General features: G+C 44.2%; 2 protein-coding genes across 2 annotated transcripts; both read left to right on the plus strand.

Moving 5' to 3' along the window:
• Positions 1-5,906: 5,906 nt before the first annotated feature.
• Positions 5,907-7,785, plus strand: LOC122321360 (putative carbonic anhydrase 2). The gene is made up of 2 exons (XM_070283116.1): positions 5,907-6,491; positions 7,744-7,785. The coding sequence occupies exons 1-2, from the start codon at positions 5,907-5,909 to the stop codon at positions 7,783-7,785; spliced, it is 627 nt and encodes a 208-aa protein (XP_070139217.1).
• A 7,651-nt stretch (positions 7,786-15,436) lies between these two features.
• LOC138927794 (putative carbonic anhydrase 2) lies at positions 15,437-17,496 on the plus strand. The gene is made up of 2 exons (XM_070283117.1): positions 15,437-16,021; positions 17,365-17,496. Exons 1-2 carry the CDS (start codon positions 15,437-15,439, stop codon positions 17,494-17,496), a joined length of 717 nt encoding a protein of 238 aa, XP_070139218.1.
• The last annotated feature ends 1,908 nt before the right edge of the window (positions 17,497-19,404 follow it).

Below are 19,404 nucleotides of genomic sequence, written 5' to 3' on the forward strand. Positions count from 1 at the left end.
GGGATCTGCATACCGTTTAGTAAAAGCGGAGGGCATGTTTGTCTATTAAGAGTAAACGTTATATGTTTACACTTTTGTTCGTTTATTTTAATGCGTCAGTCGGACAGCCACCTTTCCACTATTGTGAGATGATTAGCCAGTTGGGTTGTTGCCTGCGTTGGGCATCTGGAGCGACTAAGAATAGCGGTATCATCGGCGAACGTTGACGTTGTTAGTTGTGCGCTCGTAGGAATATCCGCAGTATACAAAACATATAGACACGGCCCGAGTGCGCTTCCCTGTGGAACTCCAGCTTCGATGGTGTAGTCGCCCGAAGTAGCTGCGTTGCATCTCACTGAGAATACCCTATTGAAGAGGTATGATTCCAGTAGCTTGTGGGTGTATGTTGGCAAATACGTTTTAATTTTGTGCATGAGTCCGATGAGCCAAACTCGGTCGAAAGCTTGAGATACGTCGAGGAAAATAGCGCTGCAGTATTCTCGTTGTTCGAAGGCTGAGCGTATTTCGGATGTTAATCTGTTCACTTGTTCGATGGTTCCATGGTTTCTTCGAAAGCCAAATTGGTGTGCCGGGATGATATTGCAAGCTTCCAAATGTGGTATTATGCGAGTTAACAAGCATTTTTCAAACAGTTTAGACAAACAAGATAGAAGGCTTATTGGTCTGTATGATGACGGAATTGTGTGGTCTTTTCCAGGCTTCGGTATCATTATAATAATGGATTTCTTCCACTTTTTTGGGAAATAGCCAAGATTAATGATTCCATTAAATAGTTTGCAGACGACCTCTATAGCGCATTTTGGAAGTTCGATCAGCATCTTTGGGGTCAATAGGTCACCACCGGGAGCCTTTTTTGGTTTTAGCCCTCTTATGACTTTTTCGATTTCGTTCGGCCGGAATGGAGGTGCGGCTGGCTGAGGGGAGGACTCTGGCTGAATTACTGGCAGGAGGAATGAATTTGAGGCTGGGTTTGGCTGGAAGACACTTTGGAGATGTGTGGCGAATGTTTCAGCTCGGTCTTCGTTGCTGCGAGCCCAGCATCCCGAAGAGTTTCTTATCGGGGTGGTCGTTTCAATTGGGGCACTAAGATTTGGGTGGGCCCTCCACAAGGGGTACTTTGTGCTTGTTGGCGAGAGATTCTGGATGTACCTCAGCTGTGCATTTTCTTCCTGTTGGTGAAGAGCCTGGTCGAGTGATCGGGTTGCTTCCTTAAGGCGTTGTTTTGAAGCTGGTGATCTGCTGTTTTGCCAATCACGACGCGTGTGCCTCTTTTCTCGCACGAGCTGCTCGATTTGCTGATTAGATTTGAAGTGTTTGTTTCGGTCTACTTCTTTCCTATGAGGAGTAGAGATTTTAGCTGCCGCAACGAGTACTTCTTCCAGGGCGCTCGTAGTGTAGTCGATGTCCGATTCCATGTTAAAATCCGGGGCGAGTTCTATGTGGGCACTCACGTACTTTTTGTATTTTAGCCAGTTTGTTTTTGTCGTCGTCAGACTGAAGGGGTGTTCGGTTATTTCTGGGCTTTGAAGAAGCGTTAGAAGCACAGGCGAGTGGTCTGATGATAAGTCCGAGACTGCTTTGGCACTTATTAGATTGCGAGGTATGTTTTTTGTCACTGCAAAATCAATAAGGTCTGGGAGCTTTCGTGAGTCTGTTGGCCAGTATGTGGGACTTCCAGGGGAAACGTAGTCCAGTTTATTTTTCACATTTATAATTGCATTGTACAATTGTCTTCCTTTGGGAGTCACTAGACGTGATCCCCAGTGCGTATGTTTGGCGTTGTAGTCTCCTGCGGCTATAAATCGATCCCCAAGTGAATTGTAGAAGTCCATAAATTGTCCTTCCGAGATTGAGAAGCGAGGAGGGCAGTAAACGGCAGCAATTGAAAGGATTCCGTTGCTTGACTGAATTTGTATCGATGTGGCCTGCAAGAAGTTTGTTGCAAACCTTTTGTGAAAATGGTGTTTAATTCGTTCTCTGATTAGAACTCCAGTTCCGCCGTGGGCTTTCCCATCTGGATGATCTGTGCGGTAGATTGTGTAGCCTCTTATATGAAAGTTGTATTTGCTTGTAAGATGCGTTTCCACCAGTAGCATAACGTCAATATGGTTTTCGGTCAAGAATTGTGACAATTCTAGTTTATGCCGTGAGACACCATTGGCGTTCCACATTGATATTCGTAGCGCCTGCATAGATTATTTGGACTGTTGTGCTACGAGCAGCTGTATCACCATGTTCTGGTTTTGAACAAGCGTTTGCATGGTCGTTTTCATGAATGACATAAGCTCCATCATACTTTGTTGGAGGGTAAGCATCATAGTTTCCGTTTTGCTGTGTGGCTGTTCTGGGGCCTGTTGAGCGCTTTGAGAGTTAGGCTGAATTGGAATTTCCCTTCCAGATCGTAGAGCATCGGCATAGGAGAAGCCGTTGGTGGTGTTTAGTGGACCGAATGAGGATCTCGCAGCTTTGGCGAAGAAGACGTCTGGCGTGGTTTTTGACGAGACGTACGCATTCTGTGGATTTTGGTTGCGCGTTGCGGTCGCTTGACGCATGCGACTCTTTAACTCCTTATACACAATACATCCTCTATAGTTTGCCGTATGGCTGCCTCCGCAGTTTCCACATTTCTTCACGGTACTGTCCTTGTTTGTAGTGCAGCAAGCGGACTTGTGGGCGTCCCCGCAGACTACACAGACAGCCCGAAGTGTGCAGTAAGACCTTGTGTGTCCATACTCTTGACAATTAGTGCATTGCACTGGACCGTTACGTTTATGTGGTTCTTCAACAGTGATTTTCCGATGCAAAAGATATTGCAGGTTGTAGATTGGGTGGACTTCGTTCTTCTTCAGCGACCTGCTTTCAGGCTCGAGCTCGACCTTGAAGAGGGGTTGTGGCTTTTTATCTTTATTTAGAATGTTAATAACATTCTTGGCGGCGAAGCCCTTTTCTTTAAGGGCGGTTTTTATTTCCTCGGCGGTAACATCAGGTTCTATTCCCTTTACTACCACTTGTAGGCCCTTACTGCTTTTCAGCTGGTACGTGTAATAGTTTTTCTGTACAGTGTCCAGATATTTTGACACTATTCGGAAGTGCTCTTCAGTCTTGGTTTGCACCTTTGTTTCATGGATGTTCCCTTTGATAAGCGGAACAACATGAAAGTTTTCACCGTTCCCGATCAACGACGCAATTTTGTTGACCAGGGCACTCGAGCTTTTTTCCCTAATATAGATTGGAGGGGGCTTGGGTTTTTTTGCGGTGTCTTGGGCTGGTTGGTTTTCCTCAGCCTCCGCCAGTAGGGCAAATCTGTTAGTAGTGGATCTGTCTGGTTCATTATCGTTATTCAGGACACGGTTAATTTTTGTTTTGTTGCCTGCCGGATTACTCTGCGGGCTAAGCTTGCGCTTAATTTGGATGTAGCGATCCATTCCAGTCTGTGTGGCCGTTGCCGCTTTGGCACTTTCCGAGGTTGTTGTTTTTGTACTCGCTGTAGTCGTTGACGTCGTGGTACTTTGAGTTGCAGGGGTTTTCGCTGTTGTTGCAGAAGTTGTAGCGCTGCTTGTTGTTGGTGCGAAATTTGTTTCCGATATTGGAGGGGGGGTTTTACACTGCGAACTCCATGACGCGGGAGTCGGAGTGAGCAGAGCGGGTGAGCAAGACCGTGCCCTTTGGGTTTCAGCGGTCAGTAAAGCCGGGTTGCTTTTATGCGCCGATTTTTCCACTTCGGTATCGCGGGTTGAAAAGTAAGAGTAGAAGCCGTTTCTTTGGTTCACTGAACTTCTACGCTCGTTCTTTTGGTCGTTGCTCAATGAGCTCATTGCGTGGTACGTATTTTTTTTTTTCAACAATGCACTAGTTTTGGTTTAGCACATTACAACTGTTATAAAAAAAAAAAGCTTGTCTGTCGCTTTTAATAAATTGTATTTCAGTGTCTTTTCGCTTATATTGGCGAAAATATAAGCGAAGTGAAGTTTTCCCGGAGCTCGGACAAAGCACGTCCGCTCAGTTCGGTAGTTCGATTGCTGATATCATGGAATAAATGAAAGTTTTTTGGAAACTTATGAAAGAATGTTATGTTATATAAAGAAAAAATGTAATAAAGTACGTTTTCATTAAGTTATTGTGGCAAACAAATCTATGAGTCATGATGTAGTTCTGGGAAGGGATTAAATATGTTACAATAAAGGATGATCTACTATTATTTGCACCTCGACGCCTTCCCACATGAGCGCCCGGGGCGTATGCATTTATGGCCACGTCCATAGCCTCCAGCGTCCTACACCGCTGCTCCAAAAATTCGGCCTTCGACTCCCAAGTAGGGATGGCGTCTGAACCTGAGGAGTTTTGACTCTCCTCCCACTTGGCCTGTGTAGCTGGGTCCAACCTTGGAAGCAGAACTTGGACGATGATGCAGCTGGCGATCTGAACTGATGTACCCAAATTCTGTAAGGCTCGCATATGGGCATTAAATTTGTCCGAAAGACCTCGAAGAGCTGCTATTGAGCCACTTTCCAACAGACTGAGACCCAGAATCTCGTTCACGTGTGCCTGAAATATTAAGCGACGGTTATTAAATCGTTTCTCCAATAAGTTCAGCGCAATATCATAGTTCTCGTCGGAGACTTCCAAGGAACGAACTGCTCCGAAAGCGGACTCCCGAGGGCAAGATCGCAACCTTTTACGTTTTTTAATAGTTAAATGTTGTAGCTTTTGAAAAAAAAAATACATATTTTATTTATTTAAACAGAAAGGGTACAAATTTTACAAAAGAAACAGACTTTTTTGAATTTTTGTCGTGATTTTCGAACTTTGACGCCATTTTTTCGGTACAACTTCCAAGAAATGGTATCATTTTTGATACATATCAATATATCTGTTATAAAGACATAATTAAGAAAGCTAACGAACCCTTGGTAGATTTTATGCCATCAAGATAAAGGCCATATTAAAAACTCAATGAAGACCAACAAAATACTAAAGAACCAAAACAAAATTATTTTTGAATACGTTAAATACTAAGCTATTAAGAAATAATTTTCAAAAATTTTTGTTACCTAGGAAAAGTAAACAAAAAAAAAATTATTTTTTGTTTGCCTACATTTTTGGTTATTCCATCGAGTATTGAAGTATACGTTTTATTTCCAAATAAAACGAAATGACATTTAAAAGAACATGTTTTGAATTACCATTTATGTTAATTTCATCGATTTGAAACAAATTTACTCCATAAAGTAAACGCTGGCTGCAAAAAAACTAAAAAAGTAGTATATTCTGCCTGTTCGGATTTCATTTTCCGCTACTGTATCTCTTTCATATATGTCTTATATATGAAATATATGATCGTTTTTAAACGTTTTACTGCTAACACTTAATCTTATTCCTAATTAAATATAAAATGTATGCTGAAATATTAAGAAATATAATATAACAAATGTAGCAGGATTGCTACTTATGGTATATAGTATATATATTAGCTATAAGTGTATTGCATAACTGTAAACTGTTGTTAGTGTAAGTCGGTGTCGTTGCATGTTGTCGGTTCTGGCTCTCTCTCTCTCTTGTGCTCTCATCGCTCTCATTGCGCTTTCAGCGAGTGATGAGGGTTGATGCTGATCGCGAGTTGAGAGCGGAGTCAGTCGAACACCATCAGCGATCCGAAGCGGATCTAGTCAGAACGAATAAAGAAATTAGAATAAGCAAAGTTTTGGTGTTTTACTCCAGGGACATCGTTATATCCCTACAAAATCAGAAGTGGGCCGATCTCGTGCCAAATAAACAATTAAAGACAATTAAGTAAAACGAAAATGAACGAAAGCAACGCATCAATTGTGCAATTAAAACGGTGGTCAAGTGTGTTACGGTTACCAACAACGGGAACGAAGCGCGAATTAATATTGCGTTTGGATAAAATGTCAGCGGAAGCGCATAATTATCTGGAATCAATTAGGAATCAAGACGAAGACGGCGATGGAAACAACGACGAAGACGAATATGAAGAGGATTTGGAATCAGAAAGCTACGAAGATGACAACGATAATAGCGACGAAGACGGAGGCAAAAACAACAACAAAGCTGGAGCCGAAGGAAACGAAAAAGCCAGAGGCGAAGGAAACGACAAACTCGGAGGTGGAACTAAAGGAAAAGATGGCGATAAAAATGAAAGCAAAGTTGGTGGCGATCGAAGCGGAAAAGACGGAGGCAAAAGGAACAGCAAAGATGGAGACGAAAGCAGCAGGAAAGACGCAGGCGAAAACAACAAAAGCGACGGCGGCAGAAACAACGACCACGACGGCGACGAAAACCACAACAATGACGACGGCGAGGGAGAAGACAAAGATGAATATCATGCACGCAATGACAGGAATGAACCCGGCAGCAGCGGCACAAAAGAAGGCGCCACTGAACAGGTGAAAAAAGGCCACGTTGCGAAGTCGGAGCTTTTGGAATTTCACAACCCAAGCATCGACATTTCATTGGGTATGGCAACACAGGTTGTGAGTGATTTTTCGCGCGAAACTTGCGCACGAAAATGGATTACGCAAATGAAGAATATTGCAACCATTTATGGAATTAGTGGACAATACATTAAAATGATGATGATTAGTAAAAAAAAGGAAACGCAAACGTGTGGCTACATGCAAACCCGGAGCGTATCATGCAACCGCTGGAGGAGTTAACCGCGGAACTAATTTCAATGTTTTTGGATAAAGTTTCGAAGTTAGAGGCAAGGCGTCAATTCGAGAACCGGAAATGGAGTTTCGGTGAAAGTTTTGGAAGTTACGTGGACGATAAAGTGATGCTTGGTCATTGAATCATTGAAGAAATTCCTAATCAAGTGCTGCGTAATCAGGCACATATTCAGTGCTTCGAATATCTTGCACGTATGAAACGTGCATTTGCGGAGGTGAAGTTGCCAAAATCTTATGGTGACAAAAAGGAGGCAGCAGCGAACAGCAGCGTTGCTATAATTGCAATGCTAAAGGACATTGGGCGAAGGAGTGCAGGAAGCCAAGACGAAAGAAAGGATCGTGCTATGCATGTGGCGAAATGGGACATTTTGTGGCGAAGTGCCTGAAAAACAAAATTAAGAGCGAGGTCAAGAACAATTATGTAAGGTAATTTGAAATTTACTTTAAGAATAACACTAATACCAGGTTAATTACAGAATGCCTCATGGATACAGGAAGCTCAATTTCGTTTATTAAAATTTCTAAAGTACCCAAAAATGTTTGTAAAATGCCAGTTTTAAGTTCATATCATGGAATAAATGAAAGTTTTTTGGAAACTTATGAAAGAATGTTATGTTATATAAAGAAAAAATGTAATAAAGTACGTTTTCATTAAGTTATTGTGGCAAACAAATCTATGAGTCATGATGTAGTTCTGGGTAGGGATTAAATATGTTACAATAAAGGATGATCTACTATTATTTGCACCTCGACGCCTTCCCACATGAGCGCCCGGGGCGTATGCATTTATGGCCACGTCCATAGCCTCCAGCGTCCTACACCGCTGCTCCAAAAATTCGGCCTTCGACTCCCAAGTAGGGATGGCGTCTGAACCTGAGGAGTTTTGACTCTCCTCCCACTTGGCCTGTGTAGCTGGGTCCAACCTTGGAAGCAGAACTTGGACGATGATGCAGCTGGCGATCTGAACTGATGTACCCAAATTCTGTAAGGCTCGCATATGGGCATTAAATTTGTCCGAAAGACCTCGAAGAGCTGCTATTGAGCCACTTTCCAACAGACTGAGACCCAGAATCTCGTTCACGTGTGCCTGAAATATTAAGCGACGGTTATTAAATCGTTTCTCCAATAAGTTCAGCGCAATATCATAGTTCTCGTCGGAGACTTCCAAGGAACGAACTGCTCCGAAAGCGGACTCCCGAGGGCAAGATCGCAACCTTTTACGTTTTTTAATAGTTAAATGTTGTAGCTTTTGAAAAAAAAAATACATATTTTATTTATTTAAACAGAAAGGGTACAAATTTTACAAAAGAAACAGACTTTTTTGAATTTTTGTCGTGATTTTCGAACTTTGACGCCATTTTTTCGGTACAACTTCCAAGAAATGGTATCATTTTTGATACATATCAATATATCTGTTATAAAGACATAATTAAGAAAGCTAACGAACCCTTGGTAGATTTTATGCCATCAAGATAAAGGCCATATTAAAAACTCAATGAAGACCAACAAAATACTAAAGAACCAAAACAAAATTATTTTTGAATACGTTAAATACTAAGCTATTAAGAAATAATTTTCAAAAATTTTTGTTACCTAGGAAAAGTAAACAAAAAAAAAAATTTATTTTGTTTGCCTACATTTTTGGTTATTCCATCGAGTATTGAAGTATACGTTTTATTTCCAAATAAAACGAAATGACATTTAAAAGAACATGTTTTGAATTACCATTTATGTTAATTTCATCGATTTGAAACAAATTTACTCCATAAAGTAAACGCTGGCTGCAAAAAAACTAAAAAAGTAGTATATTCTGCCTGTTCGGATTTCATTTTCCGCTACTGTATCTCTTTCATATATGTCTTATATATGAAATATATGATCGTTTTTAAACGTTTTACTGCTAACACTTAATCTTATTCCTAATTAAATATAAAATGTATGCTGAAATATTAAGAAATATAATATAACAAATGTAGCAGGATTGCTACTTATGGTATATAGTATATATATTAGCTACAAGTGTATTGCATAACTGTAAACTGTTGTTAGTGTAAGTCGGTGTCGTTGCATGTTGTCGGTTCTGGCTCTCTCTCTCTCTTGTGCTCTCATCGCTCTCATTGCGCTTTCAGCGAGTGATGAGGGTTGATGCTGATCGCGAGTTGAGAGCGGAGTCAGTCGAACACCAGCAGCGATCCGAAGCGGATCTAGTCAGAACGAATAAAGAAATTAGAATAAGCTAAGTTTTGGTGTTTTACTCCAGGGACATTGTTGGGTCATCGAGAGTTTTCGATGCCGTAAATAAAAAATGATTTTGTATTTAAATTGAACGTTATAAACTTTATTCGGGCCGCATATGAAATTAGGATTTATGTACAATATTTGAAATCCAATTTAGGATGCGAGCGCAGTAAAAGTACGAACGAGAGTGGCGCCAACCTTGCAGAATAGGCTGAGCGGAATGCTCGCTAACCATAAGCGCCGAAGTAGCAAAGCCGAGCGGCCGAAAGAGAGTCGGCTTGCGACCAGAAAAACATCAGTTACTTATTAATTGTTGTGTTTAAATTAGTTGCTTGCTGCTTGACCCGACATTCTCCCCCCAGTTGGGGCTTCTACTCCAACTTCATCCTTAAGGGGCAAAAGGCACAGCTTAGTCACTGCTCGCTTGGTAATTCCAGATGAGGTTTTTATCACCGCCACTCGAAAGATACCATCCCGACCAGGGATTAACTCCATTATTCTCGCAAGCGGCCATTTCATCGGAGGTAGATTCTCGTCCCTTACTAGCACCACATCGTTTGGGGCCAAGGCAGGACCGGAGGCGCGCCATTTGGAGCGCTGCTGGAGAAGACTTAGGTACTCCTCCTTCCATCGGGACCAGAAAGACTGCTGCAGGAAAGACACGCGCTGCCAGCTGTCCAACCGGTTGAAGTTCAGCTTTGTGACATCAGGCTCGATAAAGCTGACTGACGGACCACCAGTTAAAAAATGAGCCGGGGTCAGAACATCAAGGTCTGCAGGATTTTCTGAAAGAGACAATAAGGGTCGTGAATTTATAACAGCCCCAATATGGCACAGCAGCGTTCGCAGCTCCTCGAATCCCAGAACTGCAGATCCGACAGCTCGGTAAAAATGGTGCTTGGCGGTTTTAACAGCCGCTTCCCACAGACCACCGAAATGCGGAGATCGAGGAGGAATAAAATGCCATTCGATGGACTCCATAGAGCAAAACTCCAGCAGTGACCGTTGATGCTCTTCGCTTAGAAATAATCGGCGCAGCTCCTTTAGCTCGTTTTTGGCTCCAACAAAGTTGGTTGCGTTGTCAGACCAAATATGTTGAGGACTTTGGCGGGTGCATATAAAACGCTTCAAAGCCTGCAAAAAAGACATTGTGGACAGATCCCTTACAAGCTCCAGATGGACGGCTTTGGTAGCAAAACAAATGAACATGCTAATGTAACATTTTACTGGAGCCTTATTACGCACTTCCGGCTTATAATAGAACGGTCCACAAAAATCCACACCAGTGACTCCGAAGACCTGGGAGCCGCTAACTCTTTCCTCCGGGAGATCAGCCATAATGTGCTGCAACAGCCGAGGCTTAGTCCGGAAGCATGGGATGCATTTGTGTAATGCCTTCGTCACGGTTTTTCTCCCCCCAATTGGCCAATATTGGGACCGAATAATTGCCAACAGTGCGCGAGGTCCCGTATGTAAATTTCGCTCATGGAAGTCAACAATTATAGCCCGCGTAACTGGATGACTTCTTGGAAGTATAATTGGATGCTGTTTATCAAAATCCAACGACGAATTTTTTAGCCGACCGTCTACGCGCAACAGTCCAAATTTGTCCAAGAAGGGAGAGGATGAGGCAAGGGCACTGGATACCGCTATGTCTTTTCCATTTTGAAGAGCCTTTATTTCCTCCCAAAAATGCACACGTTGCACTAGCCGCAATAACAGCTGTGTTCCAGATTTTATATCGCTAGCCGTAACACCGTTGTGGTGAATTCGTTGAGAAAACTTGTATACGTAAGCGAATACCCTCTGCAGTGCTGGAAACGAATTAGCGTACTTAGAAACCGCTGTTATATCCACGTACGGAGACTGAATGAGCAGGGCCCTTGCACGTAACTCCAGGGTTGATCTCTCAGATGGGACCGCGGTTGGCCACGTCTCTTGGGATCCAACGAGAAACGGAGGACCATGAGACCACAGCTTATTCTCAACCAATTCATTGGGAAGAGCACCACGCGACAGGATATCTGCTGGGTTCAAAGAAGTGGGAACATACCGCCACTCCATTTCTCTAGTTAGCTTCTGAATGGTCGAAACTCGATTGGCGACGAAAACATTAAACCGAGAGGGTTCTTCTCGAATCCAAGACAGAGCCACAGCAGAATCGCACCAGCAAAAATACTTTCCAACGTAGACCTTCAACTGCTCTACTTCCGACATAAGTCGAGCCAACAACTCGGCTCCCGATAACTCCAGCTTAGGCACCGTAACAGTCTTTAACGGCGCAACTCGGGACTTCGAACAGAGTAAATAGCTTGCAGATCCTGCGCCCTTGGACACGACATAAACGCATGCCCCATACGCCTCAATGCTGGCATCACAGAATCCATGGACCTCCACCTCGGATTTCGATGTCAGCACCCATCTAGGGAATTCGGCGCGCTGCGTACTACCAAAGCTGCTACAAATCATATTCCAGTCGCAGTGAAGAGCTTGAGGAAGACTTTCATCCCAGGACAACTTCTCACGGCACAGCTTCTGAAGAAAGATCTTTGCCTTTGAAATTACCGGACCAACAAGGCCTAAGGGGTCATAAAGCCGAGCGACTGAAGAAAGCACAATGCGCCTAGTGGGCTTTGAGATTGACTGAATCCCTTCAAAAGAAAATAGCAAGCGGTCAGTCGCAGGATCCCAAGCAAGACCCAGTGTCTTTGTGAAGTTGCTACCATCATCAAACTTTAGGAAAGACTCCCGATCTTCTTCAGGCACCTTATCCAGAACGTCAGCAACATTGGAGCACCACTTCCTTAACCGAAAATGGCCTTTGGCAAGGATCGCGGATGTTTGCTGCATTATGCTAATAGCTTCATCTATAGAGTCGCCTCCGGAAAGCAGATCATCCACATAAAAGTCGCGACGCAGAATTTCGGCCCCCTTTGGAAACATTATTCGCTCATCATCTGCCAACTGATGCATTGTCCGAACTTCTAAAAATGAGGCAGGCTTCGTTCCGTAGGTGACCGTGTCCAGCTTAAAAACCTGTAACTCATCCTGGGTGGAATCCCGCCAAAGAATACACTGAAGATAGCTGTCCTCAGGAAAAACCCTGACGCAACGATACATTTTACAAATATCTCCAGTAATGGCCACCCGATGGCATCGGAACCTTAACAGAATATGCAGTAACTTTGGCTGAATAACTGGGCCAGACATCAACACGTCATTCAATGAATACCCAGAAGTTGTGACAGCAGATCCATCAAAGACAACCCTGAGCTTGGTTGTTGAACTGTCTTCCTTTAAAACACAATGGTGTGGAAGAAAGTATTGGCCAGTGACGCTCGCATCAGAAGGGACTGGAGACATGTGACCCAACTCCAGATACTCCTTTATGAAGGCAGCATATTGCTCCTTTAATTGAGGACGGCGACCGAGCTTCCTTTCGAGGGAAAGAAATCGTCGAACGGCTTGGGGGTACGACTCTCCCAGCAGCTTAGAGCCGCATTTTAACGGAAGCCGCACAGCGTAAGCGCCGGAATCCAGCCGAGCAACATGTTGCACGAAATGCGCATCGCAATCTAGCTCTTCCTTCGTCCGCTTCACAATAGGCTCGGAGCAGTCTTCGATTTCCCAAAACCGGCGTAGCAAAGAATCCAGCTGATCATCCAGCATTGTTGCGCTCTCCGGAACATCCTTGTGGGCAGTGGAAACGAGTGATCTTCTCTGGACATGTGAACCGCCTCCACACACGACCCATCCAAGTTGAGTTTTCTGCAGCAATGGCAGGCCGGCTGAGAGCTTAATTTGCCCAACACACAACAGCTCATAAAACAGACTGGCTCCGATAAGAAGGTCGATGCGCTGTGGGCGGAAAAATTCAGGATCAGCCAAAGAAAGATTGCCAGGAATATTCCAGCTGGAGACATCCAAACTGAAGCTAGGCTGCAGGTCCGTGATATTGGCGGCGATGACGGCGTTAACCAGGGCCGAGTACTCGGAACAGTGGGAACGTAGGAGAATATCAACAGAGAATCCATCTGTCGCAAAGCCGGTATCTCCAATACCAGACACCGCCATGAATGACTTGTACCTCCGGAGCTGCAGCTGACTTGCCAGCCGGGAAGTGATCACGTGCACCTGAGATCCAGAATCCAACAAAGCTCGGCATGGAACAAGGGATCCAGCGCGACTACGAACAAAAATGTTCGCTGTAGCAAGCAACGATATATCGCCGCTGTGACCTTGAGCAACTAGTGCATTAGCAGTGGACGGCGAAGAGGCTGCAGGCTCGGCGACCTCGGCTATGGCTGACGTGGGAGGACCAACCAAAGGCTGGCCGCTAGATGCCGGCGGCTCCAGGAAATGCAGCAGGCTGTGATGCCTCCTTCCACAACTGCGACAACTAGCAGCGAGGCACTCACGCATGTGATGGCCCGTTTGCAGACACTTCCGACAAAGACCGAGTCGCCTGGCCTCACCAAGGCGAATCTCAGGGGGCATTGATAGAAATCGGGGGCATGCAGACATTATATGGGACCATCCACCGCATAGAGCACAGGTAGAGGGAAGCGAATTAGTAACAATAAAGGATGATCTACCATTATTTGCACCTCGACGCCTTCCCACATGAGCGCCCGGGGCGTATGCATTTATGGCCACGTCCATAGCCTCCAGCGTCCTACACCGCTGCTCCAAAAATTCGGCCATCGACTCCCAAGTAGGGATGGCGTCTGAACCTGAGGAGTTTTGACTCTCCTCCCACTTGGCCTGGGTAGCTGGGTCCAACCTTTGAAGCAGAACTTGGACGATGATGCAGCTGGCGATCTGAACTGAAGTACCCAAATTCTTTAAGGCTCGCATATGGGCATTAAATTTGTCCGAAAGACTTCGAAGTGCTGCTATTGAGCCACTTTCCAACAGACTGAGGCCCAGAATCTGGTTCACGTGTGCCTGAAATATTAAGCGACGGTTATTAAATCGTTTCTCCAATAAATTCAGCGCAACATCATAGTTCTCGTCGGAGACTTCCAAGGAACGCACTGCTTCGAAAGCGGACTCCCGAAGGCAAGATCGCAACCTTTGCAACTTTTCCACCTTACTAATACGAGGATTGCTGCCGACGATGGTAGAGAAGATCGAGTAAAATTCAGCCCATTCCGAGTATCCACCGCTGAACGTAGGGAGCGCCAAAGGAGGCAGCACTTGAAAACTTTGACCTAACCCTGGGTCAGCCTGCATGGTGGACATTCCGTTGGCAAGGGTGGAGTGGGCAGCAATTCGAGATGAGCGAAGGGTCGTCTCGTGCTCAATTTCCGCCTGCATCGTCGCTACGAGCTCCGAAACAGTCCATCGAAGGTCACTGCTGATCTGCAAAATGTCCAAATCCTCAAGCTCCCCGTGGATGGCCTTGAAGTCGCTGAACATGGTGGCTATCTGACCATGTCGCACGTGTAGCATGGCATCGTCCACCTTGGAAATAGGCTGAAGAGCTCCTTGGATCCTCTGTAAGTCCTGGAAAATACCCAGGGTCTTGCACTTTAAAATTGCACTCCGGGTTGGAGTGGGTGCTCCTGTGACGGCGCCGCTGGAGTTCATGATTTATTATATTGAGTTCCGAACAACCGAAATAAATTTTATTTGCTCGCGGCGAACACGATCTGTCCCACTGTGCGCTCAGAACCGTAGCGGAATTGTGGAATGTATATATGTATGAAGCTAGAAGTCTATGTGCGAGCGAATGCACTTGCGTTGTGGATCGTATGTTTGTATGAAGTCTATGCGCGGGCGAATGTACTTGCGTTGTGGATTGTAAATATGTATGTCTGCTTGTGAACTAACGTTATGTTTATGCCTGTATGTATGTATAATATAATAATATATTATAATTTGTTTATTATTGTAAATAAACTTATTAGACACGTATGATAATTCGATAATGATAATTTCAAATAACACTGTTTACAAAATTGTTTTGTTTTTGTTTTAGTAATTTGTTTATGTGTATATAAATATATTAACGATCACGTCGGGGTCACCAATGTTTGGTCATCGAGAGTTTTAAATTGAACGTTATAAACTTTATTCGGGCCGCATATGAAATTAGGATTTATGTACAATATTTGAAATCCAATTTAGGATGCGAGCGCAGTAAAAGTACGAACGAGAGTGGCGCCAACCTTGCAGAATAGGCTGAGCGGAATGCTCGCTAACCATAAGCGCCGAAGTAGCAAAGCCGAGCGGCCGAAAGAGAGTCGGCTTGCGACCAGAAAAACATCAGTTACTTATTAATTGTTGTGTTTAAATTAGTTGCTTGCTGCTTGACCCGACAGACATCGTTATATCCCTACAAAATCAGAAGTGGGCCGATCTCGTGCCAAATAAACAATTAAAGACAATTAAGTAAAACGAAAATGAACGTAAGCAACGCATCAATTGCGCAATTAAAACGGTGGTCAAGTGTGTTACGGTTACCAACAACGGGAACGAAGCGCGAATTAATATTGCGTTTGGATAAAATGTCAGCGGAAGCGCATAATTATCTGGAATCAATTAGGAATCAAGACGAAGACGGCGATGGAAACAACGACGAAGACGAATATGAAGAGGATTTGGAATCAGAAAGCTACGAAGATGACAACGATAATAGCGACGAAGACGGAGGCAAAAACAACAACAAAGCTGGAGCCGAAGGAAACGAAAAAGCCAGAGGCGAAGGAAACGACAAACACGGAGGTGGAACTAAAGGAAAAGATGGCGATAAAAATGAAAGCAAAGTTGGTGGCGATCGAAGCGGAAAAGACGGAGGCAAAAGGAACAGCAAAGATGGAGACGAAAGCAGCAGGAAAGACGCAGGCGAAAACAACAAAAGCGACGGCGGCAGAAACAACGACCACGACGGCGACGAAAACCACAACAATGACGACGGCGAGGGAGAAGACAAAGATGAATATCATGCACGCAATGACAGGAATGAACCCGGCAGCAGCGGCACAAAAGAAGGCGCCACTGAACAGGTGAAAAAAGGCCACGTTGCGAAGTCGGAGCTTTTGGAATTTCACAACCCAAGCATCGACATTTCATTGGGTATGGCAACACAGGTTGTGAGTGATTTTTCGCGCGAAACTTGCGCACGAAAATGGATTACGCAAATGAAGAATATTGCAACCATTTATGGAATTAGTGGACAATACATTAAAATGATGATGATTAGTAAAAAAAAGGAAACGCAAACGTGTGGCTACATGCAAACCCGGAGCGTATCATGCTACCGCTGGAGGAGTTAACCGCGGAACTAATTTCAATGTTTTTGGATAAAGTTTCGAAGTTAGAGGCAAGGCGTCAATTCGAGAACCGGAAATGGAGTTTCGGTGAAAGTTTTGGAAGTTACGTGGACGATAAAGTGATGCTTGGTCATTGAATCATTGAAGGAATTCCTAATCAAGTGCTGCGTAATCAGGCACATATTCAGTGCTTCGAATATCTTGCACGTATGAAACGTGCATTTGCGGAGGTGAAGTTGCCAAAATCTTATGGTGACAAAAAGGAGGCAGCAGCGAACAGCAGCGTTGCTATAATTGCAATGCTAAAGGACATTGGGCGAAGGAGTGCAGGAAGCCAAGACGAAAGAAAGGATCGTGCTATGCATGTGGCGAAATGGGACATTTTGTGGCGAAGTGCCTGAAAAACAAAATTAAGAGCGAGGTCAAGAACAATTATGTAAGGTAATTTGAAATTTACTTTAAGAATAACACTAATACCAGGTTAATTACAGAATGCCTCATGGATACAGGAAGCTCAATTTCGTTTATTAAAATTTCTAAAGTACCCAAAAATGTTTGTAAAATGCCAGTTTTAAGTTCATATCATGGAATAAATGAAAGTTTTTTGGAAACTTATGAAAGAATGTTATGTTATATAAAGAAAAAATGTAATAAAGTACGTTTTCATTAAGTTATTGTGGCAAACAAATCTATGAGTCATGATGTAGTTCTGGGAAGGGATTAAATATGTTACAATAAAGGATGATCTACTATTATTTGCACCTCGACGCCTTCCCACATGAGCGCCCGGGGCGTATGCATTTATGGCCACGTCCATAGCCTCCAGCGTCCTACACCGCTGCTCCAAAAATTCGGCCTTCGACTCCCAAGTAGGGATGGCGTCTGAACCTGAGGAGTTTTGACTCTCCTCCCACTTGGCCTGTGTAGCTGGGTCCAACCTTGGAAGCAGAACTTGGACGATGATGCAGCTGGCGATCTGAACTGATGTACCCAAATTCTGTAAGGCTCGCATATGGGCATTAAATTTGTCCGAAAGACCTCGAAGAGCTGCTATTGAGCCACTTTCCAACAGACTGAGACCCAGAATCTCGTTCACGTGTGCCTGAAATATTAAGCGACGGTTATTAAATCATTTCTCCAATAAGTTCAGCGCATTATCATAGTTCTCGTCGGAGACTTCCAAGGAACGAACTGCTCCGAAAGCGGACTCCCGAGGGCAAGATCGCAACCTTTGCAGCTTTTCCACCTTACTGATGCTCGGATTACCGCCGACGATTGTACAGAAAATCGAGTAAAACACAGGCCATTCAGAGTAGCCACCGCTGAAGGTAGGAAGAGGCAAGGGAGGCAAAGCTTGAAACTTTTGACCTGACCCTCAGTCAACCCGCATGGTGGACATTCCGTTAGCTAGGGAGGAGTGGGCAGCAATTCGGGAAGAGCGAAGGGTCGTCTCGTGCTCAATTTCGGCCTGCATTGTCACTATCAGCTCCGAGACAGTCCATCGGAGCTCACTACTGATCTGCGAAATGTCCAAATCCTCAAGCTCCCCGTGGATGGCCTTGAAGTCGCTGAACATGGCGACTATCTGACCATGACGCACGTTGAGCATGGCATCGTCCACCTTGGAAACAGGCTGAAGAGCTCTTTGGATCCTCTGCAAGTCCTGGAGAATACCCAGGGCCTTGCACTTTAGAATAGCACTACGGGTTGGAGTGGGTGCTCCTTTGTCTGCGCTGCTTTTGTTCATGGTTAATTTATTAAGTTCCGACCAACCCGAAGTAAATAATTCCGGCGCCAAATTTTATCGCTCCAAATTTATTTGCTCGCGACGAACACGACTTGTCCCACTGTGCGCTCAGAACCGTAGCGGAATGTGGAACGTATATATATATGAAGTCTATGCGCGGTCGAATGCACTTGCATTGTGGAACGTAAATATGTATGTGTGCCAATAATAAATAATTAACCGAGCCACAACTGAACTGCCGTTAGGTTTATGTTTTGTTCTTAATTTGAATTTGTTTATTATTTTATATAAACCTGATTGCTTATTAGCACCAAAACCGTTCATGTAATTTATAATCTGCACTACATATGTTTTCGCGGGAATAGTTTGGTTTAGTTTTAGTTTCTATAGCTCTCTATATATATCTATATCTTTCTAACTATATCACGTCGGGGTCACCAATGTTTGGTCATTGAGCGTTTTCAATGCCGTAAATAAAGACGAATTTCTATTTAATATGACGTTATAAAAATGTTTATTTCTGCATGCAGATGAAACTGGATGATCCGCAGATAGATCAGCTTATGGTGCATGCAGGGACGAAAGTAATATACACAGAGAGGGCAGCCCGACATGTCACCTCGAGCTAAAGCTCTCGAAAGTGGAGAGGGCGGCCCGACCTAGACATTGCCGAGCTAAAACTCTCTAAAGAAAGTCCGTTGAGTCGAGCGGCCGAGAGAGAGTCGGCTTGCGATCAACTAGCTTTTGTATAAACTTAAGTCTAATAAATAAACATTACCAAACAGTACGCTAACATATTTAAACATTAAAATTACACCGGTGGGCTGCTGCCTGACCCGACATTCCCCCCTCCGTTGGGGCCTGTCCTCCAACTACATTCGTAAGGGGCGAGGTACAGCTTAATCCGCTCCCAGCGAAGCACTCCAACCCGAAGAGGGATCAGCTCCACAGCTCTGGCCAGCGGCCACATCCATAGCCTCCAAAGTCCTGCATCGCTGCTCCAGAAACTCTGCCAGCGACTCCCAAGTAGGAATGGCGTCGGAACTTGAATAATTTAGACTCTCCTCCCACTTAACCTGGGTAGCTGGGTCCAACCGTTGAAGAAGCACCTGGACAATGATGCAGACGGCTACCTCATTTGTCGAACCCAAGTTCTTCAGAGTTCTCATATGGGGATTGAATTTGTCGGATAACCCTCGAAGACGTGTTATTGAATCGCCTCCCATTGAATCGCATGTTTGGCTACATGCAATAGTTTGCTTTTCCTTTTATTTTACTAATCATCATCATTTTAATGTATTTTCCATTAACTCCATGAATGGTTGCAATATTCTTCATTTGCGTAATCCATTTTCGTGCGCAAGTTTCGCCCGAAAAATCACTCACAACTTGTGTTGCCATGCCCAATGAAATGTCGATGCTTGGGTTGTGAAATTCCACAACTCCGACTTCGCAA

This window comes from Drosophila bipectinata, chromosome XR (genome assembly GCF_030179905.1).
Source record: "Drosophila bipectinata strain 14024-0381.07 chromosome XR, DbipHiC1v2, whole genome shotgun sequence".
Classification (NCBI taxonomy): Eukaryota; Metazoa; Arthropoda; class Insecta; order Diptera; family Drosophilidae; genus Drosophila; species Drosophila bipectinata.